The following is a 24,847-nucleotide window of genomic DNA, read 5'->3' on the forward strand; positions in this document are numbered from 1 at the left end:
ACTGCAACCAAAAAATAGCCGGGCGTTGTGGCAGGCGCCTGTAGTCCCAGCTGCTCAGGAGGCTGAGGCAAGAGAATCGCATAAGCCCAAGAGTTAGAGGTTGCTGTGAGCCGTGTGACGCCACAGCACTCTACCCAAGGGCGGTACAGTGTGACTATCTCTACAAAAAAATAAACAAATAAATAAGAATGTCAAATGCCAAAGGCAAGCCTGTCTGCCTGACTTCTCCCCATCCAGACACTACCACTCCCCTCACCTGGTCCTTCCTCCTCTTACAGGGGCTGCCTCTTTGTTTTCACCCACTCTTCAGCCCATTCCCTACTACACTGGGCACTGTGATGAGCCTCAATGCAGCACCTGCCACAGCACCTGAGACAAGGTCATGACTGGCGGTGGGTGGGTGAGGGCTGCTGATCCCACTCCTGTTTTCAACTACAAAGAAATCTTTTCACCATAGGGCTAAATCTGTGTCTAGCTCAGTAGTTGATGAGTACAATGCAACCTCCCCATAGCCTCCAAGGTCACCAGTGAAAGGGAAAGCTTTCAGTGGAGCTTCCCTGCCCGGGCCCCCAAAGACAGGGCTGGCTCCAGTGCACATGTGGAAGTAAACTCAGTGAAAATCAAGCTGGGGGGAGGGGATGGGCAAATTCACACCTATTGGATACAGCCAGCACTATCAGGATGAAAGACACACAACTCTGACTCAATCTGTACAAAACCTCCAAAAGTATGCAAACAAAACCAAACCCAGCTGGCTCCCAGATGGGGCAACCAAATGAAAGTGCTACAAATAGAGGTCTTCCTGGGCGGCGCCTGTGGCTCAGTGAGCAGGGCGCCGGCCCCATATACCGAGGGTGGCGGGTTCAAACCCAGTCCTGGCCAAACTGCAACAAAAAAATAGCAGGGCGTTGTGGCGGGCGCCTGTAGTCCCAGCTGCTCGGGAGACTGAGGCAAGAGAATCACGTAAGCCCAAGAGCTGGAGGTTGCTGTGAGCCGTGTGACACCACAGCACTCTATCAAGGGGAGTAAAGTGAGACTGTCTCTACCAAAAAAAAAAAAAAGAGGTCTTCCTAAGCCCATGTCACTATAAATAAAATACAGGTTCACTTTTAAGCAACTCCAACAGCAGAGCCTTTTCCAGTACTAGGTTATTAAGTTGCTAGCTCAGTATAACTTTGTAGGACAGAGAAAGTTAACTCAAACCACACCGTCTCCACCTGTTACTCCAGGTTACCCATCCCCTTAGAAATCCAGGCACCTTGCCAAGCCCAATTCTATTTCACAGATCTTCCCATATCAAAGAATAGAGAAAGAAAAAACACAGAAAACATGGTGTTGTGATTTTTATTTCATTAAATGATCTTACAACTAGGAGTGAAACAGAAACATGCTTTTAATATACTAAGCATAATCTCATCCATTGCACATTAAAAAAAAAAAACTACATTAAATTTTAAAGCCATTCAAAGGCAAGGGTTTAGCAGAAAGTACTTCTAACAAATCTTTAAAAAAAAAAACAAAATAAAAATTGAGGAAAATTTATATATGTACAAGATTAACTCCTTTAAGGCTTATGTCCGTGACAGCATTTATCCATCTAAACTAGAAAACTTTGGGAACCAATGCAATCTTCCCTTAATCATAAAAATACAACATTAAAATTTTTGTTCTGGCACATTAAATTCCTTCCTAAAAAAATTTCTTTCAAAACCTTTCCTTAGGCTCAGCACCTGTAGCTCAGTAAGTAGGGGAAGTGGCCACAGGGTGGTGGGTTCAAGCCCAGCCTGAGCCTGCTAAACAATGACAACTGCAACCAAAAAATAGCCAGGCATTGTGGCAGAGGCCTGTAGTCCCAGCTATTTGGGAGACAGAGGCAAGAGAATCGCTTAAGCCCAAGAGTTTGAGGTTGCCGTGATCTGTGACGCCATCGCACTCTAGCAAGGGTGACATAATGAGACTGTCGCCCAAAAAAAAAAACACACACACCTTTCTGCCCCTAGACCTATTGAGAAAAGTTTCTGATATTGGGTACTTATATCACTATCAAAAGTATGCTCCTGTCCCTCTTTTATCGTCATTATTTTTATGTGTGATTTAAAGTTCTCTGCAAGGCTCGGTGCCTATAGCTCAAGAGGCTAAGGCGCCAGCCACATATACCAGAGCTGGCAGGTTCGAATCCAGCCCAGGCCTGCCAAACAACAATGACAACTACAACTAGCGCCTGTAGTCCAGCTACTTGCGAGGCTGAGGCAAAAGAATCACTTAAGCCCAGGAGTTGGAGGCTACTGTGAGCTGTAACGCCACAGCTCTACCCAGGGCGACAGCTTGAAGCTCTGTCTCAAAAAAAAAAAGTTCTCTGTAAGCAAAAGATTTAGGGGTTCTAGTCACAGTGCTGAATTTTGCTTTAAAAAGAAAAACAGGGCCAGGCCCAGGGGCTCACACCTATATTCCCAAAGCCATGGGAGACCAAGGTGGGAGGAGCACTTGAAATTAAAAAGTTCAAGACCAGCCTGATCAACAATGTCTCTACCAAAAAAAAAAAAAAAGAAGAAGAAGGGAAAAAAAACCACTTTTTAAAATTAGCCAGGTGTGGTGGTGCGCACCTACAGTCCTAGCTACTCAGGAGCCTAAGGTGGAAAGATGGCTTGGGCCCAGGTATTTGAGAGATCAGTGAGCTAGATATACCACTGCACTCTAGCCCTGGTGACAGAGCGAGACTCGTCTCTAAATTGGAAAACAAACAAAACACCAAAACCCCCAGCTATCCAAACTACTTTTTAAAAATCCTAATTACATCTGTTAATATATAGGATACTTATACATTCATTTTTTTCAAAGAAGGCACTATGACAATTTAGAAAGTAACAGCTTTAAGGAGTTTAAGTGATCTCTGGATTAAGAGCATCCTTACTACTCTGAACACAGTAAACTCCTGGTGATTGTATATGGTAGGAGACTGTGTATTCTGAACCTCAGGTAAAAGGTGTCCACTTGCCTCCAGCTGATACCGAATGATACTGAACTACACCCTTGGTACTTCCCATCTTGTGGGCATTCTCTCTGTACCACTGTTTATAAAGCTATGATTCCAGGGCCACAGCCAGATCTACTGAGGCAATTCCTGGGTATAAAGTTGGGAGTCTGAATTTTCTTTAAACAAGGCTTCTAGGTAGGTATTGTGCACTCCAATATAAAAGACAGCCATCAGTCCAAACACAGCTACAATAAGACCAACATAAGGAAAGCTATTCAACTGCAAATGGTCTTTTCAGCAGGCTTCAATGTCATTAAAAAAAAAAAAAAAATCAACCATGTATATAGTTTGTATTTGCACAGCTAATGTCTGTCTTCATCATACCCTCATACCTTGACTAAAATGTTGTTACATCCAAAGGTTAGCCATAGCTCTATGGAGACTTCCACACTGTTACATTATTACAAAAAAAAAAAATACCCTAGGAAAAAATATTTGTTTTCCTGCTTTTGCCTAGACTTGAATCGATCTATTTAATCTTACTATAACTCATACATACATGCAAACATACCAAGGCACCGTTTTATGAGCTACATAAACACATGGTCCACTAATAAAATGACACATGGTCTTTCTGTTTGCCCAAAGCATTTTACTCCAAATGAAGTAAAGAAAAAGTAAAGCAGAAATAATGTTCACAGCCAACTTTACCAAGTATTAAATAGATGTTAAAACATAAAAAGATTTCTTGGTATACTGTGAAAATAAGGCATTTACTCTGAAGGTGTTTTTATCATCACACATGATAGTTTGTCCTCATTTTATCTACAAAACAATCATATAGATTTCTCAGTGAAAGTGGAATTCTTTATTTTTACTCTAAGAAGCTAATTGCAAGTTCCTGTAATCCTAGCACTCTGTGAGGCTGAGGCGGATGGATTGCCTGAGCTTACAAGTTTCAGACCAGCCTGAGCCAGAGAGATCCCGTCTCTAAAAACAGCAGGGCACAGTGGCGGGTGCCTGTAGTCCCAGCTATTTGGGAGGCTGAAGCAAGAGAATCGCTTGAGCCTAAGAGTTTGAAGTTGCTGTGAGCTGTGACGCAACAGCGCGCTAATGAAATTGACAAAGACTGTCTCAAAAAAAAAAAGCTAATTGCAAGTTAATTAGCAACATTTGACTTCTTCTGAAAGAAGTTATGAGTTATTATTATTTTTTTTTCAGATTTTGGCCAAGGTTGGGTTTGAACCCACCACCTCTGGCATATGAGGCTGGTGTCAGACTCCTTGAGCCACAGGCACTGCCCAGAAGTTATGAGTTATTTTAATAGAAAATATTGGAAACCTCCTTTTATGTGTTAATAGGAATGTGCTCCATTTAGTGTTAGGAATGTGCAAATTAAAGCTGCCTTGGAGGAAGGAAAAGGCTTGCAGGAGTAGCAGGGTAGCACACACTGGGCAAACACCCACAATCTGAGCTCCCACCTACAAATCACAAACTGAGAGAAGTTAACATGTAAGTCCTTTTGCAACCTGGTTATAAATCTCCCTAGCACTACTTATAGCTAGCAATGAGAATGGATGTGTTATTGAAAAAGCTGATATAAAATCATCAACTTTATCAACATTTTCAAGAAGCAGAACAAGTTAACTAATATGGACCAAAAAAGGGCCTTCCTCTGGGTAATTAAACTTATAAGACTAAAACAGAAATAGTGAATTAAAACAGTAACTAAATCCTAAGATTTCATTAAATTATACATTTTTACTTAAAAAAAAAAAAAAGACCTAATACATTAGAATGGGTTTTAGACAAATTATCCCTTCTCGCCATTACAAGTAGGACCACTTTTGACAATTATTCTGCAACCTACAAATTTATGAATACTTACAGAATATACTAAAAGCTAAGTATTGCAAAACCTATAGGACCTAGTAATTAAAGTATGAACCTTCAGACAGATGAGAGGCAACCTGAAAATGCACCAAAATGTCAGAAGCTTTCAACTTAACAGTCAGGCTTGCCATCACTGATGAGCATAAGTAAACGGTTTTTAGAACAAGCTAGAATTTTTCTAAAATGTAACAGCAAGTGAGTAAAATAGCAAGAACTTCAAGATGGCATATAAAAATGAAAAATATATTTAAGTGCTTGGAATTAATGTAAGACTTAAAAAATACTTGAGTGATAAAGTATTAGTCAAAAAAATTACTTGATAAAGAGATGACATGCTAGAAGAGACTTTTCCTACCTTCCATTCATACTTGATGCATATAAAATTTACAATCATATTTTATGTAAGCCTTTGTACCTCCCACCCACACAACTAAATTATCTCAAAAATTAAGGCTCACATACTTGGATGCTTATATGAATACTTACAGGCAAGTTTTAAGAGTTTTTAAATCCATAATTTACCATTATAAACCAAAGGGAAAAGTAATTAACAGATAAAAACTTTTATCACATAATCAAGGTAAATTAAAAAAATTAATTTTAGATAGTTTATATTTGCATAGGACTTTGGTTTTAACTAAGTAAAAGCTATTTTAAAGCTACCAGACTAGTCAAAAATGAAGTTAAATAAGACTCACTAAATAAAACTGGTAATTTCAGTTTCATTATTAGAACACTGGACAGTGCATAGGAGTGTGCAAATTAACATTTGTGGATATAGACCTTATTATCATGTTATTTAATTACTAATTACTGTTAAGCCACATGAAATAAGACATTAATTAAAGGCAGTAATATTTGGTAATATCTTTCCTCTAATTCTTAATAAAGTTCTGTTCTTGGGCTGACTCTCAAGAACAGAGCCTCTCAAGTGACAACTGTATGTAAGAGTTGTACAGAACAACTACATACATATAAAATCTACAGTTAACCTGACCAAGGCACAAGTTCAAATAACTTTTCGGTGGTCATGTGATTCCTTTTAATGCAGCTTTTTTCTTACAATATCTAGCTCATTCCTTTTGTTATTCAAGGAATATATGTTTCTCTTTCTAGAAAGAAGCTATAAGAACCAAAACAAATAGAGCACGTTACAACAAAACTGTCAGCCTGTTGGATAAAAAACTTTACATTTCAGAATGAATATGGTATATTTAAATATAATTAATTTTTCTACTCTATATGGCAAACAGTATCATGTAATATTATAAATAAGATTTTTGAAGTGTAATGGCATCATTTTTAGTTACTCTTTAGTTCTGAAGTTTTTCCAAGTTTTGTAAACTTTTATGAAAGGAATTTTTCTCAAAAGAGTAAAGACCTATGAAGTTTCACCCCAAAAGGCACCTTTCATGAAGTCATCCTCATGCCCTCCCCACTGTGTCTACAGAACCCCGGACTCAACCTTGAAGGCGCTGAGCGGCACAGAGAGCACTGAAAAGCTGCATTTCCATTTTTTGCCTTTAGCTTTCTCCCCCATAAAGTGCACAAAGCGAAAGTGACAAGAAAATAAGCACAGGCTTGGATCTACAATAGCAAGGAAAAGAAGCATTCCCAACAGATATGGAAATGTGTTTAAGAATTTGAAAACACAGGAGAGGTCAGTTCATTTATTACAATGCCACATTTCGGCTCTTCCTGGATGGTCTCAGATCTGCCATTGATGTGGCCACAGCAAAAACCCATCAATCAGTAGGGGTTGGCCGGATTCCTGTTAGATCCTCAGGTTAAGATGCTATTGAGGTTTTTTATCCATAGGTAGTCTTCCAACAGCTGATTCCCTCATACCAGCCTGAGTGGAATTGCCAATATGAGAAGAAGCCTGCAAAAGTCCATTACATTCAACAGGTAAGTTAATAAAATACAACAGAGAGTAAGTCCTTGGCCATAAACTTTCAAAAGCCGCTCTCCATCATCAGTATGTCACAGAAAGTAGGGGAACAAAACTGCCATGGTGACGAAAGGCTGTGGCAGCAGCTAACCCCCAGGAGAGTCAGCTGAGCCATTTGCTCTGCTGTCTTCACAAGCTGCTTAACCTAACTCATCTGTCACATTACTCAGAAAAGTCATCTCAAACATCTGTAAAACTGAAGATCATGTCAATGTCAAAAAGCCACAGGCTTACTGGAAGATTTTAAATGAAGGCAAAGCCATCCATTTTCTAACCCAATAGGACTCAAAACCGGTAAGTTCATATTTTTCTCAAAGCTCTTCATTTTCTTTTCTTTTCTTTTTTTTTTTGAGACAGAGTTTCACTATGTTGCCCTCTAGTTAGAGTGCCATGGCATCAGGCTCACAGCAACCTCCAACTCCTGGGCTTACGTGATTCTCTTGTCTTAGCTTCCCAAGTAGGTGGGACTATAGGTGCCCACCACAATGCCTGGCTATTTTTTTGTTGCAGTTTGGCCAGGCTGGGTTCAAACCCACTACCCTCAGTACACGGGGCCAGGGCCTTAGTGAGCCACAGGCGCCACCCAAAACTCTTCATTTTCAATGAAGCAAATTAACTCATGGGGTTCAAGAAATTGAACACATAGAAATGGTGTCTGAAAAGTATGTAATTTTAAGTTGCCCATGAGAAACAAAAATATGTCTAAATTGGAACATTTTTTTCATCTAAGGGCCATTTTTAGGTATAGACACAAAATACTAGGAATAAATATTAATATCCTAAAACTGGATAGTAAAATGTAAAGCTTATCAATAAACAATGGCCAAAGGAAGTTTCTCAAGTGTTCTTTCACTGTGAAATTCTAAACAGATATTTTATAACAGAAGCACAAATATCTGCCCTTTATCAAATCTCAGCTCCTCAGGGACACCACTTACCTGCTCCAATACATACGCTGCACCAAAATCAATAGCTCCGCCCAGCTCAGGATATTGACCAGAATACTTGATGTACCCCCAGGTGAGAAGTGCTATTAACAGCAGTCCAACCATACAGTTGAACAGCTGGGCCACAACCTCCAGCCCAACAAAGCCAGTGAGGCCTGAGGCTATGTACAAAGCCACAATGCCTGTGAACAGCACAGCAGGCGTTCGGAAGGTGCTGAAGACATTCTTGCTACCATTGTGCTTGCAGAAATTCTCATACAGTTCCTTGATTTCCTCCTCCAACTCCTGCTGGTAACGAAAACTGAAATCCTTCCCACCCATCTTCTTTGTCTTCTTAAAATGGTCCAGAGCAAGTTGTTTGAATTCACAGTGCTTCTCCTCTAAAATGTCTGGAGACAAGTAAGGTTTCTCTCCCCCACAAACCTAAAAAGAGCAAAGACACAATATGTTGAAAATCCCTTCAAAAACAAGTGCCAAATAAAACAAATGAAAAGACAACAAAAAGGTTAGAATGTTTTAAGATATTAGAAGTTGATTTTAAAAAGATAACTAAGACCCAGCCAGTGAGGTGGCTCACATGTGTAATCCCAGCACTCTGGGAGGCTGAGCTCCCCAGCCTGCTTCAGCTCAGGAATTTGAGACCAGACTGAGCAAGAGCAAGAACCCATCTCTACTAAAAATAGAAAAACTAGCTGGGTGTGGTGGTGTATGCCTACTGTCCCAGCTATTTGGCAGGCTGAGATAAGAGGATCGCTTGAGCACAAGAGTCTGAGATTGCTGTGAGCTATGATGCCAAAGCACTCAAGCCTGGGTGACAGAGCGAGACTCTGTCTCTAAAAAAAAAAGCATGGGCGGTGCCTGTGGCTCAGTGAGTAGGGCGCCGGCCCTGTATACCCAAGGTGGTGGGTTCAAACCCAGCCCTGGCCAAACTGCAACAACAACAACAACAAAAAAGTAGCTGGGCACTGTGGCGGGTGCCTGTAGTCCCAGCTACTCGGGAGGCTGAGGCAGGAGAATCGCCTAAGCCCAGGAGTTGGAGGTTGCTGTGAGCTGTGTGATGCCACGGCACTCTACCAAGGGTGACAAAGTGAGACTCCGTCTCTACAAAAAAAAAAAAAAAAAAGCATGACTGAAACCAATAAAGTCTGGGTTCATATCCTTTGAAAAGCACACTTAAATAGCCAGAATGCAATTAATCAGAAAGAACAGTGACATGGTAAGAAGACCTTAGTTAGGTTGGATGCACTGGCTCATGCCTGTAATCCCAGCACTTTGGGAGGCCAAAACAAGATTGCTTGAGCCCAGGAACTTGAGACCAGCCTAGGCCCACATAGTAAGACCTTGTCTAAAAAATTAGAATAGAATAGAAAAGAACAGAAAAGAATATTAGCCTGGTATGGTGGTATATGCCTACAGTCCCAGCAGGTTGAGGCAGGAAGATTGCTTGAAACCAGCAGTTTGAGGTGACAGTGAGCTATGATGGTACCACTGCACACTAGCCTGGGCAACAGAGTAAGACCCTCTTAAAAAAGGAGAAAAAGAAGGAAAAGAAAGCCTTAGTTAGAAATGGGGCTAACTAGAAGGATTGAGCCAAGCTTAGAAGCTCATGCTTGTAATCCCAACACTTTGAGAAGACAAGGCAGGAGAATCAGTTGAGGTCAGGAGTTTGACACCAGTCTAAACAACACAGTGAGACCCCATTTCTACAAAAAATAAAACATTAGCTGGACACGGTGGTTATACATAGCTCCAGTTACGTGGAAGGCAGAGGCAGGAGGATTATTTGAACACAGAAGTTCAAGGTTACAGTGAACTAGTATCTCAACAGAATGAGATTTTGTCTTTAAAAATAAAAGGGCGGGGCCTGTGGCTCAGTGGGTAGGGCGCCGGCCCCATATACTGAAGGTGGCAGGTTCAAACCAAGCCCTGGTCAAACTGCAACAAAAAATAGCTGGGCACCTGTAGTCCCAGCTACTCAGAGGCTGAGACAAAAGAATCGCCTAAGCCCAAGAGTTGGAGGTTGCTGTGAGCCATGATGCCACAGCACTCTACCAAGGGTGACAAGGTAAGACTCTTGTCTCAAAAGAATAAATAAAAATAAATGGCTCAGTGCCTGTGGCTTAAGCTGCGAAGGTGCCAGGCACATACACCTGAGCTGGCGGGTTCAAATCCAGCCCAGGCCCGCCAAACAATAATGATGGCTGCAACCAAAAAATAGCCGGGCACTGTGGCAGGCACCTGTGGTCCCAGCTACTTGGGAGGCGGAGGCAGGAGAATTGCTTGAGCCCAGGACTTGGAGATTGCTATGAGCTGTGATGCCACAGCACTCTACCCAGGGCGACAGCTTGAGGGTCTGTCTCAAAAAAAAGAATAAAAATAAAAAGAAGGTTGGGTGCCTATAGCTCAGTGGTTGGGGCATGGGCTGTATGCTCCAGGACTGGTGGGTTTGAACCTGGCCCAGGCATGCTAAACAAACAAACAAACAAAAAAAAAAATAGCCAACTATAATCTATAGTCCCAACTAACAAGGAGGCTGAGGCAAGAGAATTGCTTGAGTCCAAGAGTTTGAGGTTGCTGTGAGCTATACTCTACAGCACTCTAAGGAGGGTGACAAAATGAGACTCCGTGGATGGATGGAAACAAGAAAGGAAGGAAGGAAAGGAAGGAGGGAGGAAGGGAGAAGAAAAGGAAAAGAAAAGAAAAGAAAGAAAAAGAGAAGAAGAGGTAATAATTAGAAGGCCCTGATTATCAGGATACCTGATTATAGCTTTGTTGCCTCATCATCTTAAGATACATTAAGAAAGATCAAGTTGGGCTTTTGAAGACAGCAACAATGCCCAGGTTATAGATATTTCAGAATAAAACATATGCACCACATACCTCCTCCATGTTGTTATAATAAATGTCCTTGGCAGAGGCTGCAGCTGCTAAATTGTTGGCTTCAGCAGTGGCCTTTTAAGAAAGGAAAGTGTGAACTATAAACTCTTCCTCTTTTAACATTCTTTCTACAAATAACTCAATTAAAAAAAACTCTCACCATATTCTCCATTGTTTGTTTTTTATTAACTTTCTGCTAATTTTTAGGTTTTCATACAGTTCAACTGATGAAATAAAATATACCTTTTCTGCCAAATTTCCTACCAAAAAAATCTGTATTATACATAAGAATCACTAGTATAAATTAAATATCCAAAAATCAAGGAAAATTTCATTCTTTGCTTTAATGTAAGAAATAGATGAGTCAAAAAAGAAGGAAAAAAAAGTATCTGTACCATGTCAATGCCAGGCTCTATCTCCCTTTATGAAAATGTTTTGCTACTAAGGAAATCAACATTTGGTAACAAATAGCCTTAAGTTCAGCATTTTGAAAGTTAGAAATTATAAGTTTTAACCAAATGACACTTTTCTAGTTGAAAATAAGAAAACCCAATTAGTGAACAGTAAATAGATAACAATAGTTCAGGGCATGACAGGAAATTACTTATCTAACATAGTGGGTATGTTTTACCTGGGTATAGTAATTGTTTTCCAAAGTGAGTTTGATGGGAAGATCAGGCCCAATGTGGAGAGGCCATTCTGTTTCAACTGTACTACCAGGAATACAGATAAGAAAACCAGAGGGCAGCCATGTTGCTGCAAAGCAAGCCAAAAACCAACAGACCTCCACGATGAGCAAGGAGAGCGACCGCGTTCTCTTTGTGGAGGGCTCTGTTTGTTGTGCGTGGGGCAACTCAAGTGGTTAAAGGGCTGCGTTCAGTATGTCAAAGAATTGCTTACCTGAAGCATTGACTTGGGGTGAGGCAGATCTTCTCCTTGGTAAATTTTAATATATGCCTTAAAATATAAACATAAGAACTGATTATGATGTCATTCTGTCATATCTATTCATACTTTTTTAGAAACAATGACCATACAACTTTATTTTCCAAAAGACCTAGATCAACAACCAGGAATTAGCAAAAACACAACACACCTGTGAGTGTATGTTAGCATTTTTAGTTAACTAAAAATGTTCTCAAGCAGCACAAGCCTAGGAAGACTAGGGTCCCATCCGACACCCCATGCACACTGGCCTCACCACTACCTGGGGCAGAGTGACCATCCGCCTTGAGGTAGTCGTGTAACATCTAGGTGCGATCTCCTCCTACACACAGCAACTTCCTAACCACCTCCTGTCCACACCATCGTCCTCCGAGGAACAATCTTCCTTTAGCCACAGTCATTTACTCTTCTAAGAGAGTGCAAAGAACATCCATTTGGTTCTTAGACTGATACTGCCACCCAGTGGCCCACGCTTGGAAGGACACTGAGGTCTCTGAAAATGCCTTTTACCATCTCCCCCAGAAAACGTTTCCCCTAAGTTTCAAAACATTGAAATTCAAGTTGGTTTACAAGGTAGGTTGATTTTAACAAAAATCAAATATTTTAATAATTAAAGCAAATATTTACCTTAAAATACTCCAATAGTCCCCGACAGGTGACTTTTGAGCCATTGATCTCTTTTTCCATTAACTTAGAGGGGTTTAACACATATGGTATCAGAGCCTGTAATTGCTCTTTGAATTCACCAGCAATATCTGTTCACAGGACCATGAAGAAGGAAACAATAAGCCACACAGCCTTATTCAATCAAGGTGAACATGAAACACAATCATTACAGTCTATCTAATAATTTTAACATCTGTTAGCTGGAAGTGGAAGGAGGTAGCGCCATTTTGTATGTTTTGACACTTTCTGGCTGTGACCAGGTTGCTGAAAGATCTCCACCCCAAAGCACCTTCATCTGTCTCCTTCCCCTCTGCAGCACAGAGTCCTCTCCTGTTAATAATGGAACACTGGCGGCGCCTGTGGCTCAGTGGGTAGGGCGCAGCCCCATATACAGAGGGTTGCGGGTTCAAGCCCGACCCCAGCCAAACTGCAACAAAAAATAGCTGGGCGCTGTGGTGGGCACCTGTAGTCCCAGCTACTTGGGAGGCTGAGGCAAGACAATCGCCTAAGCCCAAGAGCTGGAGGTTGCTGTGAGCTGTGATGTCACAGCACTCTGCCAAGGGAGACAAAGTAAGACTGTCTCCTAAAAAAAAAAAAAAAAGAACGGAACACTGCATACAGACTATGCTACCCTGGGTTTTCTTCTGGGATATTTGATCTACTCCCTAGCCTTTCAAGAAATTTGACTTTTTAAGAAATTTCATGGGCGGCGCCTGTGGCTCAGTGAGTAGGGCGCCGGCCCCATATGCCAAGGGTGGCGGGTTCAAACCCAGCCCCGGCCAAACTGCAACAAAAAAATAGCCAGGTGTCGTGGTGGGCACCTGCAGTCCCAGCTGCTTGGGAGGCTGAGGTGTAAGCCCAAGAGTTAGAGGTTACTGTGAGTAGAGGTTACTGGCACTCTACCCGAGGGCGGTACAGTGAGACTCTGTCTCTACAAAAAAAAAAAAAAAAGAAATTTCATAAAGAAGGTCTTCAACAAATCTATTACCAATCCCTCAATTTGTCTCAGGCCATTGTCATAACCCCACACTACCCACTTAAAACCAATAAAATTAAGTCACTATTTGAGTGTTAGTTTTTTAATGTTAAAAGAAGCAGCCAGGCGCAGTGGCTCACGCCTTTAATTAGCACTCTGGGAGGCTGAGGCGTGTGGATTGCCTGAGCTCACAGGTTTGAGACCAGGCTGAGCAATAGCAAGACCCCTGTCAAATTGAGGCAAGACAATTGCTTGAGCCCAAGAGTTTGAAATTGCTGTGAGCTATGATGCCAATGCACTCTACCCAGGGCAACAGTTTGAGACTCTGCCAAAAAACACAAACAAACAAACAAAAAAAAAACCCCAGAAATATAAGCACCTGTACCTCGTGATAATTATTTTTTATAATCTCCTCAGAGGCCCTCTGGGCCACTTTAAGATGAAAAGGCCACTAACTCAGGAAATGTGAGTTTCTCTGCAGCCTCTACAATGTTTCCATAGAGAGTTCAGGAGAGCCATTAAACAGAATTCTTTTACAAAGTAAGAATTAGCTGGTGCAACTATGAAGACACAGGAGAATTAAAATACAAAGATTCTGATTATCTGGTCCTCAAACTGCGGCCCGCGGGCCACACGCGGCAATGTGATCGTATTTGTTCCCGTTTTGTTTTTTTACTTCAAAATAAGATATGTGCAGTGTGCATAGGAATTTGTTCATAGTTTTTTGTTTTTTTTTTTTTAACTATAGTCTGGCCCTCCAATGGTCTGAGGGACAGTGAACTGGCCCCTGTTTAAAAAGTTTGAGGACCCCTGGCTTCCAAGCATCAACTGAAAAGGAAGTGGGTAGATGGCTTGGTGCAGGTAACACAGTGGTTACAGTGCCAGGCACATACACCAAGCTGGTGGGTTCAAACCCAGACAGGACCAGCTAAGCAACAATGACAACTGCAACAGAAAAATAGCCAGGCATTGTGGCGGGCGCCTACAGTCCCATAAATTTGGGAGGCTAAAGCAAGAGAATCGCTTAAGCACAAGAGTTTGAGGTTGCTGTGAGCAGTGACGCCACAGCCCTCTACCAAGCACCCTACCAAGGGTGACATAGTGAAACTCTGTCTCCAAAAAAAAAAAAGAGAGAAGAAGAAAGTGGGAAGGGAAGAACTCGGCAGGGTGCAATGGCTCACGCCTATAATCCTAGCACTCTGGGAGAACAAGACAGATTGCTTGAGCTCAAGAGTTTGAGACCAGCCAGAGACCCCCATCTCTACTAAAAATTGAAAAAACCTGAGGCAAGAGGATCACTTGAGCTCAAGAGTTGGAGCTTTCTATGAGCTATGAAGCCATAGCACTCTACCCAGGGCGACAGCTTGAGACTGTCTCAGAAGAATAGAATAGAATAGAATAATATTGTAGTTAACAGATGAAAATAATGTATCATTGGATAACAAGAGTGGAATGACTTTTCTAGGATGTCTTTCTGAAACCTAAAGTTTCAATAATTTAGAGAATGTTGTCACAGTTACTATTTTGTATGTATTTCTCTTTTTGGTAACTATGGAAACATTTGATGGTTATACTAAAAATTATGTAAGAGTATACAATTTAAATCCTTATCTTTAAATGCTAAATCACTATTCATAAAATTTTATCCAATATTTTTCTTTGCACATGGCACTTTTCTGGGCCAGTTGATGTTTGGAGGTTGTTTTGTTTTTTTTTTTGTAGAGACAGAGTCTCACTTTATGGCCCTTGGTAGAGTGCCATGGCATCACACAGCTCACAGCAACCTCCAGCTCCTGGGCTTAAGCGATTCTCTTGCCTCAGCCTCCCGAGTAGCTGGGACTACAGGCGCCCGCCACAACGCCCAGCTATTTTTTTTTTGTTGCAGTTTGGCCGGGGCTGGGTTCGAACCCACCACCCTCGGCATATGGGGCCGGCGCCCAACTCACTGAGCCACAGGCGCCACCCTGGAGGTTGTTTTGTTTTGATTAATATTGAATGCAATGTACAATATATCAAGTAAAAATTAAACAACATGCAAGATAACTAAAAAAAATTAAAAATATGAAAGAATACCATTTTAGTATGTTATACCTGATAATCTGAGACCACCGTGAGGCAAAAAGAGGATCCTCTCCTAATCCATCTTTCATTTAATAATTACTTTGGACACTTTCCCTATCACTGATGAAAAAATCTTCACTTGAAATATGGTCAAAGTACAGCTAATAATGGGGCATTATATACCTAAAAAAAGTTCTCTCCCTACTCAACTCTAAAAACTCCCTTGCAACTGCTTTAAAAAAAAAAAAAAGGGCAGCCCCTCTGGCTCAGTGGGTAGGACTCCAGCCCCGTATACCGAGGGTGGCAGCTTCAAACCCGGCTCCAGCCAAACTGCAATAAAAAAATAGCCAGGCTTTGTGGTGGGCACCTGTAGTCCCAGCTACTCGGGAGGCTGAGGCAAGATAATCGCCTAAACCCAAGAGCTGGAGGTTGCTGTAAGCTGTGATGCCATGGCATTCTACCAAGTGCGGAAAAAAAAAAAAAAAATACAGGGTCTCTCACGATTTTTCCCCAGTCTGGAGTGCAGCCTCAAACTCCTTTTTTTTTTTTTTTTTTTGCAGTTTTTGGCCGGGCTGGGTTTGAACCCGCCACCTCCGTTATATGGGGCCAGCGCCCTACTCCTTTGAGCCACAGGCACTGCCCAGCCTCAAACTCCTGGGCTCAAAGCTATGCTCCTGCCTCAGCCTCCTGACCACAGGTGTACACCACCTCACTCAGCTCATTTCTTTTTAATTATTTGTAGAGATAGGACCTTGCTATGTTGACCAGGCTGGTCTCAAACTCAAGTGGTCCTTTTACCTCGGCCTCCCAAAGTGCTAGGATTACAAGCGTGAGCCACCAAATCAGGCCAAACTATTTTTTAGGTAAAAGGTTCCAGTTCCAGTGCTTTCTGAAGATTTCTCTCCCAAAACCAAGCCCTATCCTTAGATTTTAAAATTTTAAATAATGCATTTTAGGCTCAGCGCCCAGTTACAGCACCAGCCACATACACCATGGCTGGAAGGTTTGAACCTGGCCTGCGCCTGCTAAACAACGACGATAACAAAAAACAACCGGGTGTTGTGCCGGGCATCTGTAGTCACAGCTACTGGGAGGCTGAGGCAAGAGAATCACTTAAGCCCAAGAGTTTGAGGTTGCTGTGAGCTGTGACACCACAGCACTCTACCGAGAGCAACATAGTGAAACTCTGTCTCAAAACACAGCCTCATGTTAAATGAATAAAGCATTTTATATTTAACATGAGGCTATGAAAACCTTCCACTTAGAAAGGCATGTTTCCCTAACAACCAAAGAGGACATATTCTCTAAATGACTTCCCCAAATGACTGGCTGGGTTTGAATGTGGCACCAGCCACATACATTTTGGGAATTCTGTTACATTCCCAAAATGTGACAGAAGAACTACTATTTTAGCACAGTATGGCTTCTAGGCAACAAGAATACAGATATGGGTCTATGCCCCAGCATTTACTAGCTTAGTACTTTGAGTAAATTACATAATCTCCCTCCTTTCCTTAACTATTTTTTTTTTTTTTTTTTGTAGAGACAGAGTCTCACTTTATTGCCCTCAGTAGAGTGTTGTAGCGTCACAGCTCACAGCAACCTCCAGCTCCTGGACTCAGGCGATTCTCTTGCCTCAGCCTCCCGAGTAGCTGGGACTACAGGCGCCCACCACAACGCCCGGCTATTCTTTTGTTGCAGTTTGGCCGGGTCGGGTTTGAACCCACCACCCTCGGTATACAGGGTCGGCGCCCTACTTACTGAGCCACAGGTGCCGCCCTCCTTAACTATTTTTGCCAGTTTCCTCATCTGTACAATCAAGGGAATAATATCTACTTCACGGAATTACTGGCAGCATAAGTATGAAAGTACCTAACATAGTGGTACAAACTCAGCTGGGCCTCTAAAAATAGCAACTACTATAATTACCACTTTACCAAGAATCTGAGAAGCTCAGATAAGCTTATAAACAAAAGTGCTCAGTTTAACACATGTAAGGGCCAGCCATTACATGACTCAAGGCCTCAAGAGTAAGGAAGAAAAATAAGATAATGGAGCCCAAGAGTACCTACTCTGATTCCTCTCATCTACTCTCTAGTCAGCACTTCCTCACAAAGGCATATGACCCAGCATCAGCTTTTACTATAATTACAAATAAGATGAAAATAATAGCTCTGCCACGCGTCATGCTACCTCTCCTTGGGAAATGAATTTTACTTAATAAATGTCAGCTGACCTAAATATTATCTTACTTTATTTAGCACTTGTATCTCTTGTAAACTAAAAACCATAACAAGTCTCTTAGATTATTAATGGCTATTACCATCACCATTTCAGATGAAGAAGCCAAGGTAAACTAATTCTGATGGTCACAGTAAGTAAGGAGCAAAATCTGAACTAGACTCTAAATACTAAAGAGACCTGGCTTGGCACCTATAGTTCAGCAGTTAGGGCACCAGCCACATACACCGGGGCTGGCAGTTTCAAACCCAGCCCAGGCCTGCTAAACAACGACAACTACAAGAAAAAAATAGCCAGGCTTTGTGGTGGGTACCTGTAGTCCCAGATACTTGGGAGACTGAGGCAAGAGAATTGCTTAAGCCCAAAAGTTTGAGGTTGCTGTGAGCTGGAACGCCACAGCACTCCACCTAGGGCAACATAGTGAAACTCCGTCTCCAAAAATAAATACATACATACATACATACTAAGAGACCATACTGTTTCTCTTAAGCATTTGTTTTATGCGTAATTGGTTCATTGTTCTTTAAGTACAAAGATCAAATTACATGTTTAAAATGTCATCTAGAGGCCGGGTGGTGGCTCACGCCTGTATCCTAGCACTCTGGAGGCCAAGGCAGGTGGACTGCCTGAGCTTGAGACCACCCCGAGCCAGTGCGAGACCCATCTCTAAAAAAATAGCTGGGCGTTGTGGTGGGCACCTGTAGTCCCAGCTACTTGGGGGGCTGACACAAGAGAATTGCTTAAGCCTAAGAGTTTGAGGTTGCTGTGAGCTGTGACACAAGGGCAACATAGTGAGACTCTGTCTCAAAAAAAAAAAAAAAAAAAGAAAAAAAAGGCTTGCTGCCTGTAGCTCAGTGACTAGAGCACCAGCCACATACACCAGAGCTGGTGGGTTTGAACCCAACGAGGCCTGCCAAACAACAACGACAATTACAACAAAAAAATAACTGGGCGTTGTAGCAGGCGCCTGTAGTCACAGCTACTTGGGGGGAATCGCTTAAGCCCAAGAATTTGAGGTTGCTATGAGCTGTGACACCACAGCACTCTACCAAGGGCAACACACTGAAACTCTGTCTCAAAAAAAAAAAAAATCAAGAATCGCTGAGCCCAAGAGTTTGAGGTTGCTATGAGCTATGACGCAAGGGTGACACAGTGAGACTCTATCTCAAAAATAAAATAACATCTGGGTGGTGCCTGTGGCTCAAGGAGTAGGGCGCCAGCACCATATGCTGGAGGTGGTGGGTTCCAACCCAGCCTCAGCCAAAAACTGGAAAAAAAAAAAAAGCCCACATTATTTTCTGGGCAGCGCCTGTGGCTCAAAAAAGTAGGGCACTGGCCCCATATGCCGGAGGTGGCAGGTTCAAACCCAGCCCCGGCCAAAACTGCAAAAAATAAATAAATAAATAAAATAAAATAACATCTGTAACATACCTTTCAATTTCCCATCAAAGTCAGGGCTTGTGGCCACCTGGAGTCCTGGATGTGGTAAGAGAAAGCATGTAACATCAGAGAAACATGAATGAATGTGATTTCGAACATTCTGAATTTCTTCATGTTGACGTTCCTTCACCTGCCAATAAAAATCAACAATTCATCAACCAAAAACCATTTCATTTACTTCAGTCAAAATCACTAGCCTGAGGACAAAGGAAAGAAACCTTCCCAATGTTGATGGATTATAAAGGCCAAATAAAAAAACTCAAAACCCTAAGAAGCAATAAATGCATAAATTTGATCATCCACAGCTTGACTCCTGTAGCTAACAATCAACAGGTACTAATGAGTTTCTTTTTTAAAAAAGGCTACTGCACAATACTGAAAAAGAACAAAGGAAGGTTTGTGGGCATGAAGGAGGCTCTAACCAGTTAGTAGTAACTGACAACTCCTGTGTCTTGGTTTTAGAGAACAGGCTGAGCCTATCTCTAAACAAAACAAGTAGGAATTATGAATAAGAATAAAAAAACTGGCCAGGCACGGTGGCTCATACCTATAATCCCAGCATTTGGGAGGCTGAAACCGGTGAACTGCCCTAAGCTCACGGGTTCGAGACCAGCCTGAGCCAGAGAGAGACCCAACTCTAAAAAATAGCCAGGCATTGTAGTGGGCGTCTGCAGTCCCATACTCGGGAGGCTGAGGCAAGAATAACTTCTTGAGCCCAAGACTTTGAGGGCTCAAAAAAAAAAAAAAAAAGAACTAAAATTCTGAATGTAATTTATAAAAACACATATAGAGCCTGTTTTGTTTTGTTTTGTTTTTTGAGACAGAGTCTCACTTTGTTGCCCCTGGTAGAGTGCTGTGGCATGATAGCTCACAGCAACCTCAGACTCTTGGGCTCAAGCAATTCTCTTGCCTCAAACCCGAGTAGTTGGGACTACAGATGCCCAGCATAACACCCAGCTATTTTTAGAAGCAGGGTCTCACTCTTGCTCAGGCTGGTCTTAAACCTGTAAGCTCAAGTAATCCATCCACCTCACCCTCCCAGAGTGCTTAGGATTGACATGATAGAGCCTGGTTTTAAATATGAAATAAAAGTTATAACCAAAGCTTGGGCTTTTGCCCAGTGTTTTTTTTTTTTTTTGAGACAGAGCCTCAAACTGTCACCCTGGGTAGAGTGCTGTGGCATCACACCTCACAGCAGCCTCAAACTCCTGGGCTCAAGCGATTCTCTTGCCTCAGCCTCCCAAGCAGCGGGGACTACAGGCGCCCGCCACAACACCCAGCTATTTTTTGGTTGCAACTGTCATTGTTGTTTGACAGGCCTGGGCTGGATTTGAACCTGCCAGCTCGGGTGTATGTGGCTGGCACCTTAGCCACTTGAGCCACAGGCACTGAACCGCCCAGAGTTTTTTCCTATAGTTCCTGTGCATCACTTCTCAGCCTTTTTGCTAAGATCAAGTGTATACCCCACGCATTACATACCTTGGTTCTTTAATTCTACCAGAGATAAATACTACTAGTTTGTAATAAAATTCATATATATATTTAACACACTCATCAAATTTCAATAATCTGCTTTAAATATAAATGCCAAAGGCAAATGAGAAGGTTATCACTACATGTAGATAATCCCTTAGACAATTATATTACGACTTACCTGTAAACGCTTATCCAAAAATGCCATTCCTCCTTGTAGTCCATAGTTGTATTCATAAGGGAAACTCCAATCTCGAACTAAAAACATCAGTGTCTATTTAGGAAAATAATAGAACATACTTTAACAAGGCATAAACATTTTCAAGATAACAATTGCAATTCTTCTTTACATAATTCCAGGCTTCAGCAAAGGAAACAAGGAAATGTACTAAAGGATTTACCTACTCTGTACTGTCTTAAAAACTTTATAAATACTAGAAAGACATGTTTAAGCCAAATGTGAGGCCAATATGTCCCATCTGCTATTTTTATTCCCACAGGTTACTAGGAACAGAAGGAATAAATTGATGAGAAAAAGTTAAATTAAGGCACTGCCCTAAAGGCAAGTATGGGGAATGTAGTAAAAGACAAAAGAGAAAACTACATGGTCCCAGCTAATCATAAAATCAGATCTGCTTTTACTATTGGAAAGGAGATTAAATAAGGCTCACATACTAAAAGCACTTCTCATATCTCACTGATGTTGCTATGCTTTCTTATCTTCAAAAACAATTAACTAAAGCAAAAATCAGCAAAGGTTTTCTGTGAAGGGCCAGAGAGTAAATATTTTAAGCAACTGTCAACTCTAGTGCTGCAGTGGGAAAGCAGCCACAGGAAACACACAGACAAGCTTTGCTGTTCCCCTAAAACTTTAATGATGGACGTTGACATCTGAATTTCAGATCATTTGCACATATTATGAAACATTCCTCTTTTCAATTTTTTTCAACCATTTAAAAATGTAAAAATCATTCTTAGCTCTCGTGTCACATTAGAACAGGTGGTAGGCCAGATTTGGCCTTTGAGCTGCAGTGTGCTGATGTGTGAACCAAAACAAAGATATGAATTATATCCATAGCTAATATTCTACCTGGAAGGGTTTTTGGAAAATTTCATCCATTGCCAGACGACCATATTCTGTGAAGAGCTTTAAAAAAAGAAAAGTTATGGTTTGTAACGCAAAATTACTTAAACAGTTCTATGGCTATTCTTTAGCAAAGTATTCATTTAACAGACTGGATACTACTTACATTGAGACAAAAGTTCTATAATTTCAAAAGCCCACAGGAGTCATGAAATAATCTTGGTTATTCCTCTCTCACATCTCATACCTCAATTCATCCGCAAATCCAAAGTCGGACTGGTCATTATTTCCAGGTGGCTTGAATACTGCAACAGCCTCCTCACTGGTCTCCCTGCCTCAGCCCTTGCCTCCCTACAGACCATTCTCAATACAGCAGCCGAAGTGGCTCTCTTGTAAACAAGGTTGGCTATATACCATGCCTCTGCTCAAAAGCCTCCATCTTCATTCTGTATAAAAGCCAGTCCTTACAGCATGATCCAGCCATACTTGGATCTGCAGACAAGCTGGGCACACTCAAGGCCTTTGTACTGAGTCCTCCCATTCCCTGTAATGCCCCTTCTCCCAAATATCCTCATGATCAGCCCCCGCACTTCTTAAGGTCTTTACTCAAACGGCTTTCTCAATGAAGCCTTCTATGGCCATCTGCCTAAAAAGATTACAATTTTCCACATGTTATTTTCTACCCAGCTCCTTTTCTTATTTTTCTCTTTAACACTTACCACCACCTAATACATTCTACCTCTACTTGTCTGGGGGAGTGCCTGCCTTCACCTAAGCATTTAAACTCCATGCATTTGTCTGTTTGGTACACTATGGTATGTCCAGCAGCAAGAAAAGTACTGGGCCCGTAATATTTGTGCCATTCAAATGACTAAGTGAATGAATGAATTCTTTAAGGTTAGGCTTTACATGTACATTTACCTCTATTTCTTCATGAAGCCTCACTAAAAGCAGAGCAAAACAAAAAGAAATAAATTCACTTAGCCAGGCAGAATGGTGCATGCCTGTGGTCTTAGCTACTTGAGAGGTTAAGGCAGCAGGATCACTTAAGCCCACAAGTTCAAAACCAGCCTAGAAAACACAGTAAGTCCCTATCTTGATTTTAAAAAATAAAATTAAATAGGCTCAGTGCCTGCAGCTCAATGAGTAGGGTGCCAGCCACATACCCCAAGACTGGTGGGTTCAAGCAGTCCTGGGGCCTGCTAAACAACAATGACAACTGCAATAAAAAAATAGCCAGGCATTGTGGTGGGAGTCTGTAGTCCCAGCTACTCAGGAAGCTGAGGCAAGAGAATTGCTTAAGCCCAAGAGTTAGAGGTTGCTGTGAGCTGTGAGCTGTGATGCCACAGCACTCTACCAAGGGCAACATAGTGAGACTGTCTCAAAAAAAAATTTTTTTTTAATTAAATTAAATAAATAAATTCACAGGACAGGGCGGCGCCTGTGGCTCAGTGAGTAGGGTGCGGGCCCCATATGACGAGGGTGGCGGGTTCAGACCCAGACCCAGCCCCAGCCAAACTGCAACAAAAAAAAAGCCAGGCGTTGTGGCGGGCGCCTGTAGTCCCCAGCTGCTCGGGAGGCTGAGGCAAGAGAATCGCGTAAGCCCAAGAGTTAGAGGTTGCTGTGAGCCGTGTGACGCCACGGCACTCTACCAAGGGCGGTACAGTGAGACTCTGTCTCTACAAAAAAAATAAATAAATAAATTCACAGGACAAAGAGGATAGAAAAAACATGATAGCAGAAAAGAGCTGTTAAAAACTCTGGTGGAGGCTTGGTGCCTGTAGCTCAAGCGGCTAAGGCGCCAGCCACATGCACCAGAGCTGGTGGGTTCGAATCCAGCCTGGGTCTGCCAAACAACAATAACAAGTACAACCAAAAACAGACGGGCTTTGTGGTGGGTGCCTATAGTCCCAGCTACTTGGGAGGCTGAGGCAAGGGAATCACTTAAGCCCAAGAGTTGGAGGTTGCTGTGAGCTGTGACGCCATGGTACTCTACCCAGGGTGACAGCTTGAGGCTCTGTCTAAAAAAAAAAAACAGGGCGGCGCCTGTGGCTCAGTCGTTAGGGCGCCGGCCCCATATACCGAGGGTGGCGGGTTCAAACCCAGCCCTGGCCAAACTGCAACCAAAAAATAGCCGGGCATTGTAGCGGGTGCCTGTAGTCCCAGCTACTCAGGAGGCTGAGGCAGGAGAATCGCTTGAGCCCAGGAGTTGGAGGTTGCTGTGAGCTGTGTGAGGCCACGGCACTTTACCGAGGGCCATAAAGTGAGACTCTGTCTCTACAAAAAAAAAAAAAAAAAAAAAACACTCTGGTGGAAACAGACAAATAACAACCATCTCAAGTTCTGGTTTTTTCTATCCTACCAAGAAATCTGGGAGAAGCAGGGGCAAATATGCAGATTCTCTCAGCAAAATCCCTGAAAGGCTCAGAAATTATGAGCATAGAGCTACCTTGCAGGAGGGGGTGTGAGAGTGGGGCTAACAATGAAAAAAATGTGTAAAGCTCTTTGAAGACAGCCCCCATACTCTTCCTGTCCCCACAGAAGATGAGGAGTATCACCATCTGGAGAGGATAAACCCCAAAACTAAAACCCTCACTTAAGTACCAAACTCAGCTGAGGTTCAGAGTGAGTCCTCTTATCTTAGTGGAAACAGACACTTAAGTCAAAGCTACACAATGAACAGTGGACTCCTTAGGCCTCACACCCTGCTGTAGCCACAGCAAGGCCGGAGTTTAAAGAATTTGATCTTCTCAGGCGGTGCCTGTGGCTCAGTGAGCAGGGCGCTGGCCCCATATACCGAGGGTGGTGGGTTCAAACCCAGCCCCGGCCAAACTGCAACAAAAATATAGCCGGGCGTTGTGGCGGGCGCCTGTAGTCCCAGCTACTCGGGAGGCTGAGGCAGGAGAATCGCCTAAGCCCAGGAGTTAGAGGTTGCTGTGAGCTGTGTGACACTCACGGCACTCTACCGAGGGCAATAAAGTGAAACTCTGTCTCTACAAAAAAAAAAAAAAAAAAAAAAAATTTAATCTTCTCTGGGGAAACTGGAGGCCCAAGAATAAAGGTCTGGTAAGTATAGACATTTAGGAGTTGGCAACAAAATAGCTAGTCTTGCCTAATTTCCTAGCTGTGATGGAGACCAGTAGGTAACACCCGCTCTCTTGTCAAAGCTCCCAGCAGGTATTTAGTGCCCAGCTCTTCTATACAGTCAAGGACCACTAGACATGTGAGGAAGCCTATAGCACAGCGGTTCTCAACCTGTGGGTCGCAACCCCTTTCACAGGGGTCGCCTAAATACATCCTGCATATCAGATATTTACAT

At 42.3% G+C, this 24,847-nt stretch overlaps 1 protein-coding gene across 1 annotated transcript in view; it reads right to left on the reverse strand.

The window, feature by feature from the left end:
• Window positions 1-1,328: 1,328 nt before the first annotated feature.
• The window catches only part of ATL3 (atlastin GTPase 3), a 68,767-nt gene continuing 45,248 nt past the window's right edge, over window positions 1,329-24,847 (reverse strand). The window contains exons 6-13 of the mRNA XM_053560595.1: window positions 21,535-21,591; window positions 20,626-20,718; window positions 18,963-19,101; window positions 12,215-12,342; window positions 11,543-11,599; window positions 10,646-10,717; window positions 7,757-8,188; window positions 1,329-6,749 (exon numbers count right to left, since the gene is read on the reverse strand). Of these exons, the coding sequence (XP_053416570.1) occupies window positions 6,663-6,749; window positions 7,757-8,188; window positions 10,646-10,717; window positions 11,543-11,599; window positions 12,215-12,342; window positions 18,963-19,101; window positions 20,626-20,718; window positions 21,535-21,591 (1,065 nt within the window). The 3' untranslated portion in view covers window positions 1,329-6,662. The remainder of the gene's footprint in view (window positions 6,750-7,756; window positions 8,189-10,645; window positions 10,718-11,542; window positions 11,600-12,214; window positions 12,343-18,962; window positions 19,102-20,625; window positions 20,719-21,534; window positions 21,592-24,847) is intronic.

The sequence above is a fragment of the Nycticebus coucang genome, chromosome 14 (genome assembly GCF_027406575.1).
Source record: "Nycticebus coucang isolate mNycCou1 chromosome 14, mNycCou1.pri, whole genome shotgun sequence".
Taxonomy (NCBI): Eukaryota; Metazoa; Chordata; class Mammalia; order Primates; family Lorisidae; genus Nycticebus; species Nycticebus coucang.